The following is a 20932-nucleotide window of genomic DNA, read 5'->3' as shown; positions in this document are numbered from 1 at the left end:
GCTCCAGCACAGTGCAAATTTCACCCCCTGGGGCCCAGCATGATGCACATTTCACCCCAGGCTCCAGCACAGTGCGCATTTCACCCCCTGGGCCCAGCACAGTGCAAATTTCACCCCAGGCTCCAGCACAGTGCACATTTCACCCCCCGGGCCCAGCATGACGCACATTTCACCCCAGACTCCAGCACAGTGCACATTTCACCCCCCCCAGGCCCAGCATGATCCACATTTCACCCCAGGCTCCAGCATAGTACCCATTTCACCCCAGGCTCCAGCACGATGCACATTTTATGCCAGGCTCCAGCACAGTACCCATTTCACCCCAGGCTCCAGCACAGTGCACATTTCATCCTTCCAGGCCCAGCACAATGCACATTTCACCCCAGGCTCCAGCACAGTGCATATTTCACTCCCCTCAGCCCAGCATGATGCACATTTCACCCTAGGCTCCAGCACAGTACCCATTTCTCCCCAGGTTCCAGCACAGTGCACATTTCACCCCCAGCTCCAGCACAGTGCACATTACACCCGCTGGGCCCAGCACGATGCACATTTCACACACGTTTCCAACACAGTACCCATTTCACCCCAGGCTCCAGCACAGTGCACATTTCACCCCCAGTTCCAGCACAGTGCACATTTCACTCCAGGCTCCAGCACAGTGCACATTTCACCCCCGGGCACAGCATGATGCACATTTCACCCCAGGCTCCAGCACAGTGCACATTTCATCCTCCCAGGCCCAGCACGATGCACATTTTACCCCAGGCTCCAGCACAGTGCATATTTCACTCCCCCCAGCCCAGCATGATGCACATTTCACCCTAGGCTCCAGCACAGTACCCATTTCTCCCCAGGTTCCAGCACAGTGCACATTTCACCCACAGCTCCAGCACAGTGCACATTCCACCCGCTGGGCCCAGCACGATGCACATTTCACACACGGCTCCAACACAGTACCCATTTCACCCCAGGCTCCAGCACAGTGCACATTTCACCCCCAGCTCCAGCACAGTGCACATTTCACTCCAGGCTCCAGCACAGTGCACATTTCACCCCCTCGGGCCCAGCATGATGCACATTTCATCCCAGGCTCCAGCACAGTGCACATTTCACCTCCAGGCCCAGCATGATGCACATTTCACCCCAGGCACCAGCACAGTGCACATTTCACCCCCAGCTCCAGCACAGTGCACATTTCACCCCAGGCTCCAGCACAGCGCACATTTCACCCCCAGGCCCAGCATGATGCACATTTCACCCCAAGCTCCAGCACAGTACCCATTTCACCCCAGGCTCCAGCACGATGCACATTTCACCCCAGGCTCCAGAACAGTACCAATTTCACCTCAGGCTCCAGCACAGTGCACATTTAACCCCCAGCTCCAGCACAGTGCACATTTCACCCCGTGGGCCCAGCACGATGCACATTTCACACACGGCTCCAACACAGTACTCATTTCACCCCAGGCTCCAGCACAGTGCACATATCACCTCCAGCTCCAGCACAGTGCACATTTCACCCCAGGCTCCAGCACAGTGCACATTTTCTCCCCCGGGCCCAGCATGATGCACATTTCACCCCAGGCTCCAGCACAATGCACAGTTCATCCCCCAGGCCCAGCGTGATGCACATTTCACCCCAGGCTCCAGCAAGTTCACATTTCACCCCCCCAGGCCCAGCATGATGCACATTTCACCCCAGACTCCAGCACAGTGCACATTTCACCCCCAGGCCCAGCATGATGCACATTACACCCCAGGCTCCAGCATAGTACCCATTTAACCCCAGGCTCCAGCATGATGCACATTTTACCCCAGGCTCCAGCACAGTACCCATTTCACCACAGGCTGCAGCACAGTGCACATTTCACCCCCAGCTCCAGCACAGTGCACATTTCACTTCAGGCTCCAGCACAGTGCACATTTCACCCCCTGGTCCCAGCATGATGCACATTTTACACCATGCTCCAGTACAGTGCACATTTCACCCCCCAGGCCCAGCATGATGCACATTTCACCCCAGGCTCCCAACAGTGCACATTTCACCCCCAGCTCCAGCACAGTGCACATTTCATCCCAGGCTCCAGCACAGTGCGCATTTCACCCCACCTGGGCCCAGCATGATGCACATTTCACCCCAGGCTCCAGCACAGTGCACATTTCACCCCCAGGCCCAGCATGATGCACATTTCACCCCAGGCTCCAGCACAGTGCACATTTCACCCCCAGCTCCAGCACAGTGCACATTTCACCCCAGGCTCCAGCACAGCACACATTTAACCCCCCAGGCCCAGCATGATGCACATTTCACCCCAAGCTCCAGCACAGTACCCATTTCACCCCAGGCTCCAGCACGATGCACATTTCACCCCGGCTCCAGAACAGTACCCATTTCACCTCAGGCTCCAGCACAGTGCACATTTCACCCCAAACTCCAGCACAGTACACATTTCACCCCAGGCTCCAGCACAGTGCACATTTAACCCCCAGCTCCAGCACAGTGCACATTTCACCCCGTGGGCCCAGCACGATGCACATTTCACACATGGCTCCAACACAGTACTCATTTCATCCCAGGCTCCAGCACAGTGCACATATCACCTCCAGCTCCAGCACAGTGCACATTTCACCCCAGGCTCCAGCACAGTGCACATTTTCACCCCCCGGGCCCAGCATGATGCATATTTCACCCCAGGCTCCAGCACAGTGCACAGTTCATCCCCCAAGCCCAGCGTGATGCACATTTCACCCCAGGCTCCAGCACAGTGCACATTTCACCCCCTGAGCTCAGCACAGTGCACATTTTAAAAGAAACACAACAAACCTCCCTATTGAGTGAAGCACTCCCGTAGCGACAATGTAGTAACACAGGAAAACAAATCCAGGAGTGCACCAAAAGTTGAAACTCAAAAAGTTCAACAAAAACGTGTAGAAAATCCTTTATTTAAAACGAGAAGCCTAGGACAGTTAGAGCTTAAAAACTCATCAATCAGCGCTTAAAAACTTTTTTTCTCTTTTATAAAGAGCTCAATATGTTTTATTTCGCTAACTGAAAGATTGATGAGTTGTAGGTGTGTCAATACGCTATTTAAAGCTGACTATGTATTAGTATGCTATTGAAGTCTGAAGAAGCGTTATTACAACGTGAAAGCGCTAACTGTCCTAGGCATCTCGTTTTAAATAAAGGATTTTCTACACGTTTTTGGTGAACTTTTTGAGTTTCAGCTTTTGGTGCACTCCTGGATTTGTTTTACAGTGCACATTTTATCCCAGGCTCCAGCACAGTGCACATTTCACCTCCCCGGGCCCAGCATGATGCACATTTCACCCCAGACTCCAGAACTGTGCACATTTCACACCCCAGGCCCAGCATGATGCGCATTTCACCCCAGGCTCCAGCATAGTACCCATTTCACCCCAGGCTCCAGCACGATGCACATTTTACCCCAGGCTCTAGCACAGTACCCTTTTTACCCCAGGCTGCAGCACAGTGCACATTTCACCCCCTGGACCCAGCACGATGAACATTTCACCCCAGGCTCCAGCACAGTGCACATTTCATCCCCCAGGCCCAGCACGATGCACAGTTCACCCCAGGCTCCAGCACAGTGCATATTTCACTCCCCCCGGCCCAGCATGATGCACATTTCACCCCAGGCTCCAGCACAGTACCCATTTCTCCCCAGGTTCCAGCACAGTGCACATTTCACCCCCAGCTCCAGCACAGTGCATATTCCACCCCCTGGGCCCAGCAGGATGCACATTTCACACATGGCTCCAACACAGTACCCTATTTCACCCCAGGCTCCAGCACAGTGCACATTTCACCCCCAGCTCCAGCACAGTGCACATTTCAACCCAGGCTTCAGCACAGTGCACATTTCACCCTCCCGGGCCCAGCATGATGCACATTTCACCCCAGGCTCCAGCACAGTGCACATTTCACCCCCCAGGCCCAGCATGAAGCACATTTCACCCCAGGCTCCAGCACAGTACCCATTTCACCCCAGGCTCCAGCATGATGCACATTTCACCTCAGGCTCCAGCACAGTACCCATTTCACCCCAGGCTCCAGCACAGTGCACATTTCACGCCCTGGGCCCAGCATGATGCATATTTCACCCCAGGCTCCAGCACAGTGCATATTTCACCCCCCCCAGGCCCAGCATGATGCACATTTCACCGCAGACTCCAGCACAGTGCACATTTCACCCCCCAGGCCCAGCATGATGCACATTTCACACCAGGCTCCAGCAGAGTACCCATTTCACCCCAGTACCCATTTCACCCCAAGCTCCAGCACAGTGTACATTTCACTCCCAGCTCTAGCACAGTGCACATTTCACCCCAGGCTCCAGCACTGTGCACATTTCACCCCAGGCTCCAGCACAGTGCACATTTCACCCCCTGGGTCCAGCATGATGCACATTTCACCCCAGGCTCCAGCACAGTTCACATTTCACCCCCTGGCTCAGCATGATGCACATTTCATCCCAGACTCCAGCACAGTACCCATTTCACCCCAGGCTCCAACACAGTGCACATTTCACCCCGTGCTCCAGTACAGTGCACATTTCACCCCAGGCTCCAAACATTACAACAGTTATCAGTAAAATGTAAGCTGAAGACATAGCTATTTATATTTAGAAATTTTGACACTAAATTTTAAAATATTAGAAAATGAAAAAAATTAAAACTGAAAGAAATACGCTGTTAACCAAATTGTATAATAATTTGGGGAAATGTAGCATCAATTTACATATACAGTGGGTAACATTAAAAACTCATTTAGGGGGGCTTCCTTATAAGCAAAGCATCCTAGTATAAAAAAGTGAATAAGCAGAAAGAAATGAACATTAAGTGAAAGCTAATAGCAATGGAGAAATGGTAAATAATAGGGATATAGAATCACAATTAAAACCTCTCTAAAATGAACTAAATCTCACATATATAGTTTCAATTGTATTGGTATGAAAATAAAGTTTTAGCACAGTACTGTGAATGGGCAGAAATGCCTTCCAGTTCTTTAGCTAGTTTATATAAAACTCAAAATTCTCCTACCAGCATCCCTACAATTGTAATAAGTTTCAAAAGCTTTAAGTTTGAAGTTGAAATTTTGTCCATATTTTTCCTAACACATTTACAAAACTTTATAGTGACTATCCAAGCAATATTTCTAACAGAAAAATAAATGAATACTTATGTCAATTTTTTCCAACACTTTATTGTATTATGTTAATTAAAGAAATATCATGATGGCTGTATATGTTGATTTTTCATGTTGTTATTGTTTTGTTAAACTCTCTTTTTAATAACTTTATACAGTTATATTAATTTATCTCATATGCTATATGCAGTATTTACTATTTTAAATGTTCTTTAGAGGAGCTACTCTATTTGCCATATTGTTATGAGATTGTTACATGCTTGTAAATATTTGTTTTGTTAGGTTCATAGGATGATACAAGCCTATTGACCCGGAGGACCTTATAAGCCTAGCCAAGAATTTTGCCCATGTTCCCACAAACTCAGCACCTGTTTTCCCTGTCCAGCAGGGGCACAGGTGGGATCCCAGTGGTGTATTTTCTGTTTCCCATCCAGTCATCCAGGTTCCTCTTAAAGAGGGCTAGTGAGGTACTCTGACATGAAGAAGGAGTCTATTCCACAGATGAGGGAGTATTTGGGACACAAATCTATCCCACTAACAAGTTCTATTAATGTCGCAGACCAGGTTGAGGCCTTGTGTGTGGGTTGCATGAGTGGAGTTTGATTTACGGATATGCAGCAACTCCATCAAGACTCGTTCTGAGATGGCCTTATATGCCAGACAGAGGTCACCTCTAAGCAGTCTGTACAAGACTGAGTAGAGGGACAGGGCTTTTAGACTATCTGTACAGGATAGGTGTTTGAGACCCTGGATTTTCCTGGTCAGGAACCTCTGTGGTCTCTCCAGCTGCTGCATGCACTTGGGAAGGTACATGCTGAAGGGGGCATTGTACTCGATAATGGGTCTGATAAGGGAGGAGTACAGGCATGTTATGACCACCTTGTTCCTGGATGAAATACCCTTATTTATGAGGTGGGCCATGTAGAAATCCGTCTGTACAATGGAGGCAATGTGGTGGCAAAAGTCAGATTGCTACCAACCTGGGTGCCCAAGTCCCTCATGACTGATTGCATGCTTAGTATGTATTTATTAATGTGATAATTAGTGGGGAAACCATTTTCCCCAAAGGGGATAAGGATGCATTTCTTGGAATTCAGTTTGAGGCCATGCTTCTGGCACTAGTCATTAGTTTTGGTAAGGCTCTCTTGAAGGACGTTCACATCACTAGGGAAATTTAAGACAGTGCCCAGCTTGCAGTCATCTGCAAACCTGGTCAGCCACAGATCACTGGTTTTGACTTGCATCTCAGAAAAGTATATCCCAAACAGTAAGGCTTTGGCTAGGTAAAGGTAGGTGGTGTGCACCATCTTCCTCTCGTCCATGGCTTTGCTGACTGTTTCAGAGAAGTCGACCAAGTTTAATGTTAGTTTTTAGCATTATAGTTGTGTACTAGAAGTCTTGTATGAATATATTTGATGTTTTATTTTACTTATCTTGTTATAGTTATTTTATTTGATGTAAAAACATTACAGTTATCAATAAAATGTGTTTAATTAAAAAGGGACCTTATTTTCAATAAGAGAGCTTTTTATACCACAACAGAATAGTCGGCAGATAAAAACTTTGGCAAACTTGACTTTTTAACTTTTGGAGTGCTATGATTAACTCTCAGGTATTAAAAATATTTATTTACTTTTTATTATGAATACTGTGGTGGTGATGCTGTGGTAGCGTTGTCGCCTCACAGTAAGACATTGTCCTGTTCAATTCTCAGCTAAAGCGTTTTCTGTGTGGAGACATGCATGAATGGGTGTACCTTCATTGAAGGTTGTGCATCAGAGCTTGCAACTCAGCATGTAAAAATCTACTGCCAATCATTAGCGGACCGGAGTTCCACTGTGGCGACCCCTAACTGGGAAAAGCCGAAAGACACAACAACAACAACTTTTTATTATAAATCTGTTGGATGGAACCTCTCTTTGCATTCAGGCAGTCTGATGATATAGAGGTTATTTCTTCAGCACTAATGTCTTTTTTAACTCGTTGATCTTGTTTTGCAGTTCTGACGCCTCGTCCTTGGACTTCCTCATCACAGGGTTTTAGCTGCTGTCTGATACATTGCACTGCCTCCAGCTGGCAGTTCTGTGACATTTCAATTGCAGTAAGCATAGCCTCCTGTGCATATATCACACTTTTTTAAATTTTATTTTATTTTCTACATTTGTTATCTGGGAAAGTCCAATGGACACGTGTCCCTTTTCAGGGTTGATCTGTGAGCACTGTCTGGTTAAATGGCTTGCTCAGTCACACAGTAGGTACATGGAGGTAGAAGGAGTTAAACCCTGTACCCTTGTTTACAGTGATTGGGTAAGGAACTGGAAATACAGGCATTTTGACATTTTAGTTTAGTATACTGTGGAGCAATAAATACTATTCTGTATTTGGAATGGAGCTTTTTTGTTTGGAACAATGCAACCAACACAGGCAAATCCTTGTATGTCCTTATCATAATTAAGTGGCATATTTAAGAAAGGGATAATAAATTAAAAGGTTTCTAACTGGAGAGGGTATTCTGTTTATTTTTATTAAATCAGAGAAGAGTATTGTAGTTGTGTCATGTTATATTTTTCACAAGTAATGTTTCCTTTTCTGTTTTTCACTTAGAAATTTGACTGTATATTGAATTTGTTTGTGAAACATTCCTTCATATTTCCACATGGAGGGAACACTGACGGATGCATGTGTTTTTGATGATTGCACTTCAGGTCTTTCTGCTGAGAGGACCACAATGGCTGTCTACTGTAGTGTATATGAGATATTTGACTAATTTTTACTGGTAAGTATTGCCAATTGCCATTCTGACTAACTGCTTTACTTTTAAAATAAATATTTTAAGTACTTTACTGTCTGAATACTTCTGCTACTGCTTATCTTACTAATAATACGTGACCTGGTATTTATGACTGAGAGTAACAAAAGCTTGGACATCTCTTAATGATTAGGTTTTCTCATTTGAGTTTGCACTCAGTTCCTGCATTCATTGCATTTACTGTCACTCGAATGCTGCTGTTTTATCTGTCAGTCAGTGTGTGCTCTGCAGTCCAACATCTATGACTAGAGCGATGGAGTTTTGCTGACAGGCATTGAGGCTGGTTGCCACTCTTCCATTGTTTTCAGTCATAACCTGCCTGTTATGCATTCTAGAGGAGTTGTCTTAAATGCATTATTTGTATATTTTTCCTTCCATGGATAATTAGAATGGCACTCAGATTTGGACTTTGCTTTATACTACATCTGTTTGAATTCTGAGTCTTTTACCTAACTGGACTTAGCAACTTGCACTAGCATTATTTTCTACAACCCTGAAACTGGATTTGTACTGTCTTAGTCCAAGTGTCTGATACTTTCTACTCACATGGTAGTAATGTTGGCTGGTGTGAGTTTTTTTTATCTTACTTTGGCCTTTGTGTCCACAGGTTACCTGCAACCTCCTTATGTAATAAATATATTTTTCAGACTGTTAAGAGGGTTCTTTGTTTAGCTGTCTCCATATTCTGTGGAAAGTTTATGACTACTTGCCCTGGACTGCATTCAGAATTTTTTAAAGTTTAACTGTTTTTGGTGGGGCAGTATGAGTGGTTCAAAGTATGTGACCAAACATCTTGCTTTTCAGCTCTTTAGCAGAAAATGTGTCCATCCTTATCCTATGGTGGGAAGAGTAAAAGTGGGAGATTCTCTTTTCTCACTAGGAGCCATGGCCTTGGAGTTAATTATGATTGTTGTAAGAGGCTTAACTGCTTTCACTGGAGTCTGGGGGCTTTGCATCTCGTCAAACTGACCTGTGATCACTTTTTCAATGTTTTTAATCAAATGACCATTTATTGAAATGGATTTCAGTCCTTCATCTAAGCTCCCACTATAGAAATTTTGTAGAAATTGCTTGAATGATTAAATCGTCAATGATTTGTAACATAGACATGATGGCAGACAGTTTTTTATTGCGGTACAACACACCCCTAGAATTAAGTAAAAATGTAACAATACTCTTCACAAGTAGTCTAAAAATTATGTTTTAATCCACTTTTATTTCAGTGGCAGAAAACTATCAAAATAGTTAAACAAATGTAAAAATTTTTTTATTATCAAAAATGCATTAATAGCAACTTACATTGAAAATGAACCTGACCCTTCAACTTTTCTAGTCTTCCATTTTTATTATCATAGTTTGATCTGTATCTTTATTTCTACAATGACTCTTCCTTTAATAAGAGGTTATAATTACAGTGATTCTTAAATATTTGTTGTTAGATTTTTCCCAATCTCCTTAATATTAGCCAAAAATTTCTAGTTATACAGAATATATACAATTTCTGACTCGATCACCACAATATAACAGAAATGGAAAGGTTACTTCCGGGACAAAGCTTCTGTTTTCTATCAATGGAAAGGGGCTTTGACTATTTTGATATCTCTATACATTTGTTTTGTATTTATTCCAAAATGGATCCTGTTTTTCTATTGGATTCTGATTGGTTACAAACTAAAACTAGTTTAAATTGTAATTAATCTAGGATAGAAATTACTAAATGGGCAAGCCATTATTAGTAGGGAACTCATCAAAGAATGGTCTATTTTTCTACAGAATTGGCAGTACTGCAAATACCGGGTTTTGCAGCGCAAACACGCTCTCTAATTGTTATGTGGGAACTCACAACAAGCCTAGTCAGTGTAGCACATCCTGATGTCACCCAGCCCTTTAGATGTTACTGGTCATTTACTAAATCTTTTCGCTACATTAGGCCCATGTGATTTTTCATTGGTTGTTGGGTGTGATGTCACAGTTTCAGCATGTTAACAGATTTGCTTAGACTCCTACTTTATATAAGTCGGAATATGGGTATAAATCATCCATGCCAGTGTAACATGAGGAATAATACACAAACTGCTATGACTAACTGGGCAATTATTCCTTGGAAGGTGGACACGCTGACAGAACCTCAAGAGATAAGATCTGGAGGTAGATTGCATGATTACTGTAAGTGGAATGGTTTTGCCCTGGTTAATGAAGGGGGATTGCTTGCTATTTTTTTTTTTACTTACAAAGAGCTTGTCTATTACATTAAAGGGAAAACACAGTTTGTTTACTCTTCTTCTGTACCCTACAGCTGACTCCTTTGGACTGATGGAAGGTGTTATTGCTGCTGGGGGACACGATAGGATTCTTCCTGTGTGGTTCATGTCTTTCAGTTATACTATGCTGCATGTGCAGGCAAATAATTTCAATAAACACTATAATGCATGCAGTGCAGTGGTAGAACACAATTAAATTGGAGGAATTATGGGAAAATCACCCACCTGCTTTGGAGTATAAACTATTTTGTGGTGTTTGCTCACTGGTCTAGTGCCTGCCTGCATTACTAATATCCTCAGTTTGATTAGCAGCTCAGGTGTTGAACAGTCAGTGGGGAAGGGGGACATGGTGAAGAATGATGAGGTTTTCATTAATTTACCTCTATATTGGTGGTGGAGAACAGGGCTTGCTTGGCAGCCTTGATCTTGCCATCAAACATCTGTTAAAGCATAGGGACCTGAGTGAAGGCGTCAGAGGTGTTAGCTGCAATAGTGACTGACATCTACTCATTGAATCTGTGCATTCTCTGCCCCTGTCTTTTGAGTTTGAGGATCTTTTTTTTTGAGGTGGGTTTGAGGTATGGCTTGTTGACATGGCCTGGTGTTGTATGTGCACGTCACCTCAGTCAAAGCTAAGAAGCAAGCTGAGTTCTTTCAGAGGAGCATTCAGTCAGGCAGCAGACTTTTTTTTTCCTTTGATCCTTCCTTTTTGTTTCTTTTGTGGCCTCTCCAGCCGCTGCAAGCAAGTGGTCAGTCAGATTAATTTCAATGGGGCATTGTTCTCAATCATTGGTCTGATGAGTGATGGAGACTAGACTATGACCCTGATCTAGATGTGAATCCCTTCATGATAAGGTGGGCAATGGCATGTAGTCTTCTCTCCTAACTACTTTTAGCAATGAGTGTCGAATGAAAGGCTACTGTCAACCTGGGTCCCTGATCAGTGATTGCCACCCATATATATGGTATAGGGGTAACCTTTTTTTTCCGAAGGGTATGACTATGCATTTCTTGGCTGTTTCTGTGAGACCTGAAGGATATCATCTGTGTCAGATGTTTATCAACTTCCGGCGCCCAGTTTGCAGTCATGGGGTATATTGTTGAAGAGCGCTCTTGTGGAGGTAGGTTGTATGGACTGCCCTGCCTGACGGCCTTGTTTGGTCACTGTTTCAAAAAGTCAACCAAGTTTAAAAGGCATGATCTGCCTTTGACAAAGCCAAACTGGGTTTGATCCAAGTGTCTAAATTCCTATGTCTTTCATTATGAGATCCATTATGATCCTCTCCATAAGGCTTTGATAAACAAGGCTTGTCAAACTAATAGGTAAGGGGTGGGTCGGTGCAGGTTTTTGTGAGATGGGACCACAGTGGCTGTATACCTCCTCCACCCCATGCGTATCCAGAGGTGAGAGAAGATTAAACAGCTGTCCTTCCTAACGGGTTTTAATTCCTCGTTGAGAGTTCGGGGGCACACAGCCGGGACACCATCAGGTCCCATGGATGCATTGCATGCCTATCAGAAACATTATGGGGAGGGTTAGGAGACATAAACAATAGTTTTCAGCTCATGAGCTGCATCTTCCAGTCAGGGGTACAGGGTGTGATTCCGTTCAGCTCATTTTACCTACTGTGTGACTCTGAGCAAGTCACCTGACCAAACTCTGTTGTTCTAGGTCACCCATGAAAAGAGACACTTTTGTCCAGTCAGCTTACCTGGTTAACAAATGTGTAAAATAAGAACAAATTAAAAATTATATAAGTGAAATATTACTATTAGTCTAGCTTTCATACCAAAGAAGAATAATATACTTTTTCAGAATGAATGTGTGAATGTTGTACTGTATCATAGTTCCGATAACCACTTCCATTCTAGGTTACTTAACACCTTAGAAAACAATCCATAACTGACTCACTTTATTTTACAGTATTACATTTATTTTGTTTGTTTAAAAAAAGAACATCCTTTTGTTTGTTCATATGTATTTGCTGTGGAAGGAAGATTGTTACATTCTTAAATAACAGTTCTTGTCGACATCTTCCTCACATCTTATTCTTCTTACAATGCTGCAGAGCATCCTTTACTGCGGTTAAAACACGTTCCACATTGTTCTTGGTGGAATTATAACCCATCAGTCCAATCCTTAACACCTGAAACACACAAAAACAAACATCTCACAGTTTCAAGTTAATTTATCACCTTATATCACATTAGTTTAAAAGTCAAGCTCCAGAAAGTTGTGGTATTAGATTAAAACACAACATATATTAGCATTCAACTGACATTTGTTATTTTGTGCCTAGGTATTACTGCTTCACACCTGTTCATAAAAGATCAGTATAAGTTTCTCAATGGCTTCTGAAGTTCTCACATGTATCACATCTAGAATTAGCCAGTCAGCTAAATTAGCATAAACTATATAATCTGATGTCTTATTCTCTTCACAAAAAAGCGGGCTTTTACTTTTTTCAGTTTGCTTCTTCAAAAAAATGTTGTGTTTTTATTTTTATTGAATCTGATTAGTTTAGTACTGTGCTTTATTTCTGATACATTTGTTAACTGGGTAAGCCCACTGGACATGTGTCCCTTTCCAAGAACAACCCAGGAGCACTGTTCAGTTAAGTGACTTGCTCAGAGTTACACAGGAGGGAAATGGAGGCAGAAGAAATCTGACCATATAGCCTTTGGTTGCAGGAAGCAGCTAATTAACAGTTTGCAGCTTTAGCCCTCTGAGCTAACTGCCAGACAAGCACTTCATTTACTCTGCAGAGGTATTTATTTGAATCAGCCTTATGTTGACTTCTTTCTCTGTAACTGTAGTATCCATATCACCATTATTTAATAATGTCACTATTTCTTTACTCATTTTGTAACCTAGACAGTAACTGCATGCTTTGTATTTGTGTCCATGTGCATTCTTGCTTGTCCAAGAAAGGAGAAAGCTGAATACTAGACACTGGCCGGAGAAGTAACTTGGTCAGAGTCACACCGTAAACAAATGAAGGCTGAGGGAATCAAACCCTGAACTATACAAGCAGCTCATTCACAGCCTTACTCATCTGCACTAAGTACCAGACAGACTACTGTGGCCCAGCACAGTATATTTTACACCTACGTGCCTGCAAAAAACAAGATAAATTAAAATGTATTCATAGTTAAAATATTGACATTAAATCCTTGACATTATACTATCTAGTTTATTCACAGCCAAGTAATAAACATGATGTTAACAGTCAACAAAACAAGGAAACAAAGGATCATGCTCAAAGAACATGCCTTACACGATGGTGCTCACGTTTACTACAACTGATTCCTTCCTTTACACCATAAGTTCTGTGGGTTGCAGGAACTAAGTATTTATACACATATGTGGGGCTCATCACAAACCAGGATGAAAGGGGGAACAGAGAGGAGGTGGCATCTCTGATCAGTTGGTGCGAAGGGAACAACCTTAATCTGACTGTAAGCAAGACCAAAGAGATTATCATCAACTTCAGGAAAAGGAGAACAATCCACCCAGTGCTCAGGATCAAGGATGAGAGTGCGGTGCGGGTTAAGAGTATGAAATTCCTGTGTGTACACATATCAGAGGATCTCTTGTGCTCAGGAAACACAAGCCAACTGGTCAAGAAAGGGCACCAGTGCCTCCACTTTTTAAGAAGGCTGAAAAAAGCTAAGCTTTCTCCTCATATTCTCTCTACCTTCTATAGAGGCGCATTAGACAGCATCCTCACCAGCAACTTCACAGTGTGGTTCGGAAGCTGCACAGTTACAGAAAGGAAGGCATTACAAAGAGTGGTGAGGGTTGCAGAGAAGATCACAGATTCTAGTCTTCCATTGATGCAACATCTTTATTCTACAAGAAGTATCTGAAAGGCCACCAAGATAATACAGGACAACACACATCCTTTGCATGGACTGTTTAAGCATCTGGCATCGGGCATCGCAGCATCCACTGCAGGATGACAAGATTCAGTGACAGTTTCTACCCTACAGTGATTAGACTTCTGAACTCAGGTACTAGTCCCAGGGGTCAGGACACATTATAAGCCAATTTTTATTGATTTGTGCAATATATACTTACATATATTCCAAGTAAGTGCAATATTTATTTATTATATCCATAGTCAGCATTATTTAACTCACTTAAGTGCAATATTGAACAAATAACTTAGGCATTTCAGTCTGTAGTGTGTTTTGTTTTACTTTTAAATAGGGTAGTTAATTTAACTCAGGGGAGGGTATTCTTTTTGTATATTAGTGTTAGTAAATGTCTCTGCTCTTTCTTGCCTGTAGTGGGAGTAGTATTGTATTTGTTAGTTATGCTTATTCCTCTACTTGTATGTGTTGTTTCACTTTCCTTTGTAATTTTAAGAATTGAGCTGATGCACAAAAGTTTGTTTAGGCTACATGTGTGTAGTTCTAAATGACAATAAAGTTTACTTTGAGTTTTGACTTACACACACACACACACACACACACACACACACACACACACACACATACACACACACACCATACCTCTCAACCTCTTAGTGCAAGATTTCTGGACAAAGCCAAATATAACAAGGGGCGCAAAGGCCCAAAATCAGGGAAAGATTTTAGATATTGCTCTTATAAATTCAGAATGATGCTAGAATAACACATTTTGCATTAATACGCAATTTCTTAAGAATATAAAGTCTGAAACTTAAATGTATATGCCATTATTTAGTGAAATCATTCTTCAATAATTTATCAAAAAACGCAAATTTTATGAAGAGCAGATCAAAATTATGAGTCAAAAATCTGGACAGCTAAGAGGTATGCCCCCATATATGTATATTAATAACTAGGATTACATTTATATTTATGTAGTTAGGTGGTACTGAACATGTGCTCCAAATTTCTGTTTCTTTAGTTATAAATAACATAAATTCATAATTTTACATTAGATTTGTGTTTGGTTTCCTCAAAAAACTCCATTTGAGCCTCGTAATTTTATAAGTATGCCATTGGCTATCTACTTCTGAAAGCTACATTCTTGGCTAAAGTGTTTAATGTACTAAGAAAGAGGGAAAATAACAAAATAAAGGAAAACGCTCTCATAAATGTCTCCATCTAGTACAAAATAACGGGTCTGTATTAGAATCTCAACGGTTTAATGCTTCGAATCACTAAATATCGAACTTTAGTGATCGAAACATGAAACCATCAAAATTCTAGTAGACCCTGTAAAAAAAACAAGTAAAGGGTGTTTAGGCAGGGGGGGCAAGCCCCCCTGCACCCCCACACCCCCGCTACTTAAATATACCAACTCCGAGATCGCACTTTAATGGAGTATGGTACGGAAAGGGAAGATTTCCCTTTCCTACACTGTAGCACGATCCCAGAGTTGGTATATTTAAGTAGCAGGGGGTGTGGGGAGTACAGCCCCCCTGCCTACACTCGTTAGTTTTTTTTTGGTCCTAAAAATATTTTTATAGGTGTTCGATCGTTTAATAGTTCAATGCATAAAGTTCGATGTTTATGCATTCGAACTATTAACCTTTTGCGATTATAATATAGACCCCAAAATAATATACTACATCAGAATTCAGTACTTTTGACTAGTAAAGACAATGTATCATGTTTTAATCTTAAAATTGAAGGAAAATCAGTTCCAGGAGGTACTCCAGTTGCAATGAAGTGCTACCACATCAAATGCTTCCTCTTGGTATATCAAACAACTCTACTGACTTGAGTATATTAGGTCTATACTAATATAACCTGCAATACTTCACCTTGCTTATAAAAATCCTTTACATCTTCCTGCTCAGTGTTGCTAATGTTCTAGCAAAAAAAAAAAAAACATAAATCTGCTTGTCTTAGCATTTGAACATATGACTTTGCTTTTCTCTGATTACTCCTTATCATAAATGTTGCAAAGTCCTATGAGTTCTGAAGGATCCATTTTAAGCTAAATCAAATATTTTTTTATAAAAGCGTATGGTTGTAATGAATCTTGCAGCTCATAAAATATTTAATATGTGAGGAAAAAAGATGTGAATAGTGTTGAGCATGTCACTGCTTTCATTGGAAATACTGTAAAACTGTTTTTAAACTAATTTGGTTTCAAGAACATGCACATATTTGCTCAAAACATATATTATTTTATTTGGACACTATCCTGTTGGACTCTATCTACCCCTACTAAAAAATTATGGGAAAAAAAAGAAAATCATCATTGAGGTTTAAAGCAAAGAGGAATTACTATCTAGGATTCTTTTAAGCAGAGAGAAAACAACTATGAAGACAGATAATGTCTTACATTTAGTAAGGATACTTGCATTTCTAGGGTGAGAGAGAGAATGAGATCAAACTGGACTCCATTTTCCCTATGGAAATCGTGCAACTATTTGGACTCCAGGTCAGAGGTAGATAGAAATTCAGTATATCTCTTCAGCTTCTAATGGAGACAACTCCAAATAAGCTGTTAATCAGAATTTTTCTTTAAGTCATACTCCTGTTTAAACACATTTATTTTGCATTCTCCTTGTGTAGGTTTAAAACTGTTTGTATGTTTGATGTTACAGATTGCAATACTTAATTGTGTTTATTCCAAGTAAAGAGTTTTATTATTCATTTTTAAATGATGTTTCTGGTGATTTAATTTTTATTCATTTAAGGGTATGTACAACGGAATGCTATACTAATAACTGTTGTTTTTTTCATTCTGAGGAATTAGCTGCTCAAACTATTGCTACTGCACAAATATTTAAACTTGTATTACTTTAAGGGTAAACTGCAATTATGTTTTGATATACTAATCTAACTGCTGGCAGAATTACTAATAAATAAATAAAGGGGGTATTGGTACTGGAGAGATATATAAAATCCTCCTGGAAACATTATTACAAATATATTTGTCAGTCCACTGCTTATCTTTAACAAATGTTCCAAAATGATTTCCTATACCCAGGTCTTTCAACCATAAATCATAAGAAAAGTACTGGACTAGATGGAGAGATTGTTAATAATGAATAGGAAGAAATATAGTTCCCTTGCAAAAGCTTCTAGAATGGTGTACTAAAAAAAATTGATAGGATGTGTCTGGAGCAGCTTATTCAGATTAATGAGAGTAAATAACACGATACTCAAACATCAACAACAGCTCAACGACTGTGGTATCTCTTAAGGTAAAGAAAAAAGATAAAAGTAACCCTGGTAGGTAAATACCACAGATGCAAAGTTAGTTACTAAGATCACTGCTACTTTGATACAATCCTTACTTAGAAAGCTAGTCAGTAGAGGAGTATGGCAAGCTGACAAGGAGCCAGTTGGCTGAGATGTGCCAGGCTAAAGGAATGGTGCATGCCAACCTGACTAATGCAGACATGATTGCAGCTTTAGTCACAGCTGCATCAGAGAACAGCAACCAGGAAAACAATCAGACTGGCTGTGGGGCTGTGCAACTCTCAGAGAATGGACAGCTCAACCTTTCCACAGAGGACTTAAAAATCCATCTGGAGTTAAAGAGACTTGAGTTAGAGGCCAAGCGTTTGGAAACAGAGGCCACAGAGAGGCTGAGGCATCTAGAGACTGAGGAAAATGAGACACTGCTGTGCTTGGAAGCTGAAGAGAAGGAGAGGCAGAGGCAACATGAAAAGGAGATGCTGACTCCGCCAGAGTCATGGAGGTAATGGGGAAGGAAGTAACTAAACCCCAAAAGCAACAAAGGTAACTAAATTTCTTCCACAATTTACAGAGGGGGATAATTTTGATAGTTTCATTCATATGTTTGAGAGGGTATGTAAACAGCATGATGTTGACCAAGGGCTCTGGGTATGGTTCCTGACCCCCTTACTCAATGGTAAAGCTGTAACTCTTCTTTCCAAACTGTCTGATAATGACTGTTTAAATTGTAATGTTGTAAAGAACTGTTTGCTAGAATTTTTTAAGCTAACACCTAAAGCTTATAAGAAAAAGTTTCATGAGTATAGACGCAAAGCAGATGAAAGTGTGTGTGAATATGTTGCTGAACTAAGCACTTATATTAATAGGTGGGTGAGTGGATGTTAGGTCACCACTTTTGAAGGGCTGGTAGGTCTTTTGGTGAGGGTACAAGCTCTCTTGCCTGAGGACATGAGAATGTGATTAGCTGATAGATAATGCCTTACTGTAGATGAGTTGGGGATGAAGTGAGAACTATACCTAGCAAGCAAGACATCCCTGCACAGGAAAGGGACATCCAGTGTTGCTCATGGGTCTAAAGGAACCCATGGTGGGCAGCTCAGACTGCCCCAACTGAATCTGCCAGTGGCAGGGGAAGACACTAGTCCAGGTACACATCCAGAACCTAGGGTTAAATGTTTTGAATGCAACCAGTGAGGCTATGTAGCATATATATGCCCACAGAGGCAAGATGCGGAACAAAAGGTGAGAGAGCCAGTAAGTGGGAATGACAAAATGCCAACAGTAGGTTGTCTTGAGACAACAAGGGTACCAAACTACCACCCTGCAGATGTCCTGATAGGGAATGATTTTGGTGATGCAGTACCATGTGTTCATGCAGTTACATGCAGTCAGGCTTGGAGACAAGCATATGGGTGTGGTAGCCTGGGGGAGACCCAGACAGACTGCACACTTGCAGCCAGGACTGGTGAGGTGGTTACTTCAGGGAGGAAGCTACCCTGTAGCAGTGAGACTGAAGGTGAGCCACAGCTGTTTCTGAGTACTGATGTTCCCTTGGACAGAGTGACTGCAAGGGCAGAAGTCAATAGTAGTACCCAGGCTGACAGTGAGGCTCCATTGTTAGAAGATACCAGACTTCATGTGGAAGGGGAGCTGGGAAGGGTTACAAAGACAGAGTTGAGACAGGCTCAGCTCTCAGACCCTACATTACAAGGCCTGAGACAGGTAGCTAGTGAGGCACCTGATTCTCAAGGGAAGGAAGAATCTGTATACTGGGACAAAGGGTTACTGTATAGAGAGTGGACCCCTGAGGGAAGGCTAGAGGGTGAGAGAATACAGCAGTTGGTAGTGCCTAGAGCCTACCATCTGGCACTTCTAGCCATAGCCCATGATATTCCCTTTGCAATAATAGGTAATCAGGCAGACCCAGCACTTTGAGATCAGTGCTTGGAAAGACTGTAAAATCTTTAGCAAGTAGGACAACTAACTTTGACTTCAACTTCAGCTTCAGTTTTACTATAGTGTTTATTATCCTAGTCCTTACTTTCATATGAATGAAACTTATTGTTATATATTATAGCAATATAAAGCAATAAAAGATGAAGGAGAAATATTATGCTATGTAGAATTATTTTAGCATTAATCCAAATGCAAATAAATGAGCAAAATTATTATGTATAACATAGACAAACTATGCAATTCCAAAAAATGATATATGTAAAATATAAACTACCTAACTAAATCCTTCAAATATTATAAGAATTATGTAGACTGTGAGCAAATTATCCATAGTTCTCCAAATAAATCTTATAGGAACCTGTAACAACAAGACCAGCCTAACTACAGTTAAACTGAATGAGAGAAACGCAGTCCAAAACGGAGCAGGAGACATCAGTGGGAGCAGCAAACAGCATTCAAGCTAATGAAGGAAAATTAAAAATTATAGTTTTACATATTTCATAGGCTTCTGGGTAATTGCTAGGAATTTCCCAGCAAGCCACGAATTCAGTCTGGTTAAGTGACTTACTGTGAGTCATACAGTAGGCAAATGCAGGTTGAGGGAATTAAATCCTGGACTGCGGAAAGCAGCTCATAGTCTTAATTCTCTATTCTGACAGGCTGAACAATAATTTGTAATAACAGGGTTTCATAAGCAGCTAGTAGGCAAGCAGTCCAAGACATCATTGAGAAGCCTAGCCCAATTTTCCAATTGCCCGAGAGCGCTGTCTGATTAACTGACTTGCTCAGAGTCACATATCAGGCATATGGTGGTTGAGGAAATGAAACCCTGAACTACAGAAAGCTGCTTGACAACATACCTCTCAACTGGCCAGATTTTTGCAGAATGTCCATATTTTTGCCTCATATTTTTGGTCTGTACCTCATAATCACTGATAACAGCCACTAAATAATGAATACATTTTGAGTTTCAGACTTCATATCCATCAGAAAATGCATGTTAAAACAAATCTTGTTATTCTTGTACCTTTCTAAGTTTATAATAGCAATAATTAAAATCTGTCCCTATTTTTGGGCCTTTGTACCCCCATTATGTTAAGCTTTGTCTAGATTTCTTGTGCTAAGAGATTGAGAGGCAGCTCACAGCCTTAATTCTCTATACTAAGTGCCCAACAGTTTTCATATGATCACAATAGGACATGAATCAACAATTTTCTGATATGAAGTCAGATACCTTACTGATTAGACCACAAGGCCAACCTGTGTGATTTTTTTTCTGTTTTGTTATTTATTTGTTGATCAGGGAAGTCCAATGGACACAAGCATTCTTTTTTCAGGGGCAACATGGCATTCTGCTTAAATGACTTGCTTAGAGTCTTACAGTAGGTAAACAGAGATAGAAATAATCAAGTGATGTACCCTGGACTACAAAAAGCAGCTGATTAAAAGTCCAGGGTCTTAATCTCAGCAGAATTGCAGCACTCATCTGTGGTAATTGCTAGACATGAGGAACTGTAGAAAGCAGTGAGGTTCGGAATATCCAGGAACAAGCCAATGGGCCACATGGAGTGTCAGCAACAGCTC

General features: G+C 41.6%; 1 protein-coding gene across 1 annotated transcript in view; it reads right to left on the bottom strand.

Moving 5' to 3' along the window:
- Positions 1 to 12152: 12152 nt before the first annotated feature.
- Positions 12153 to 20932, bottom strand: part of AGXT (alanine--glyoxylate and serine--pyruvate aminotransferase) — a 292507-nt gene continuing 283727 nt past the window's right edge. The window contains exon 11 of the mRNA XM_044071050.1: positions 12153 to 12387. Within this exon, the coding sequence (XP_043926985.1) occupies positions 12280 to 12387 (108 nt within the window). The 3' untranslated portion in view covers positions 12153 to 12279. The remainder of the gene's footprint in view (positions 12388 to 20932) is intronic.

Source organism: Protopterus annectens, chromosome 5.part0, assembly GCF_019279795.1.
Source record: "Protopterus annectens isolate FY-2018-M chromosome 5.part0, PAN1.0, whole genome shotgun sequence".
Classification (NCBI taxonomy): Eukaryota; Metazoa; Chordata; order Ceratodontiformes; family Protopteridae; genus Protopterus; species Protopterus annectens.
The sequence above is the reverse complement of the archived record's forward strand: the minus strand, read 5'-3'. Positions and strand labels throughout refer to the sequence as shown.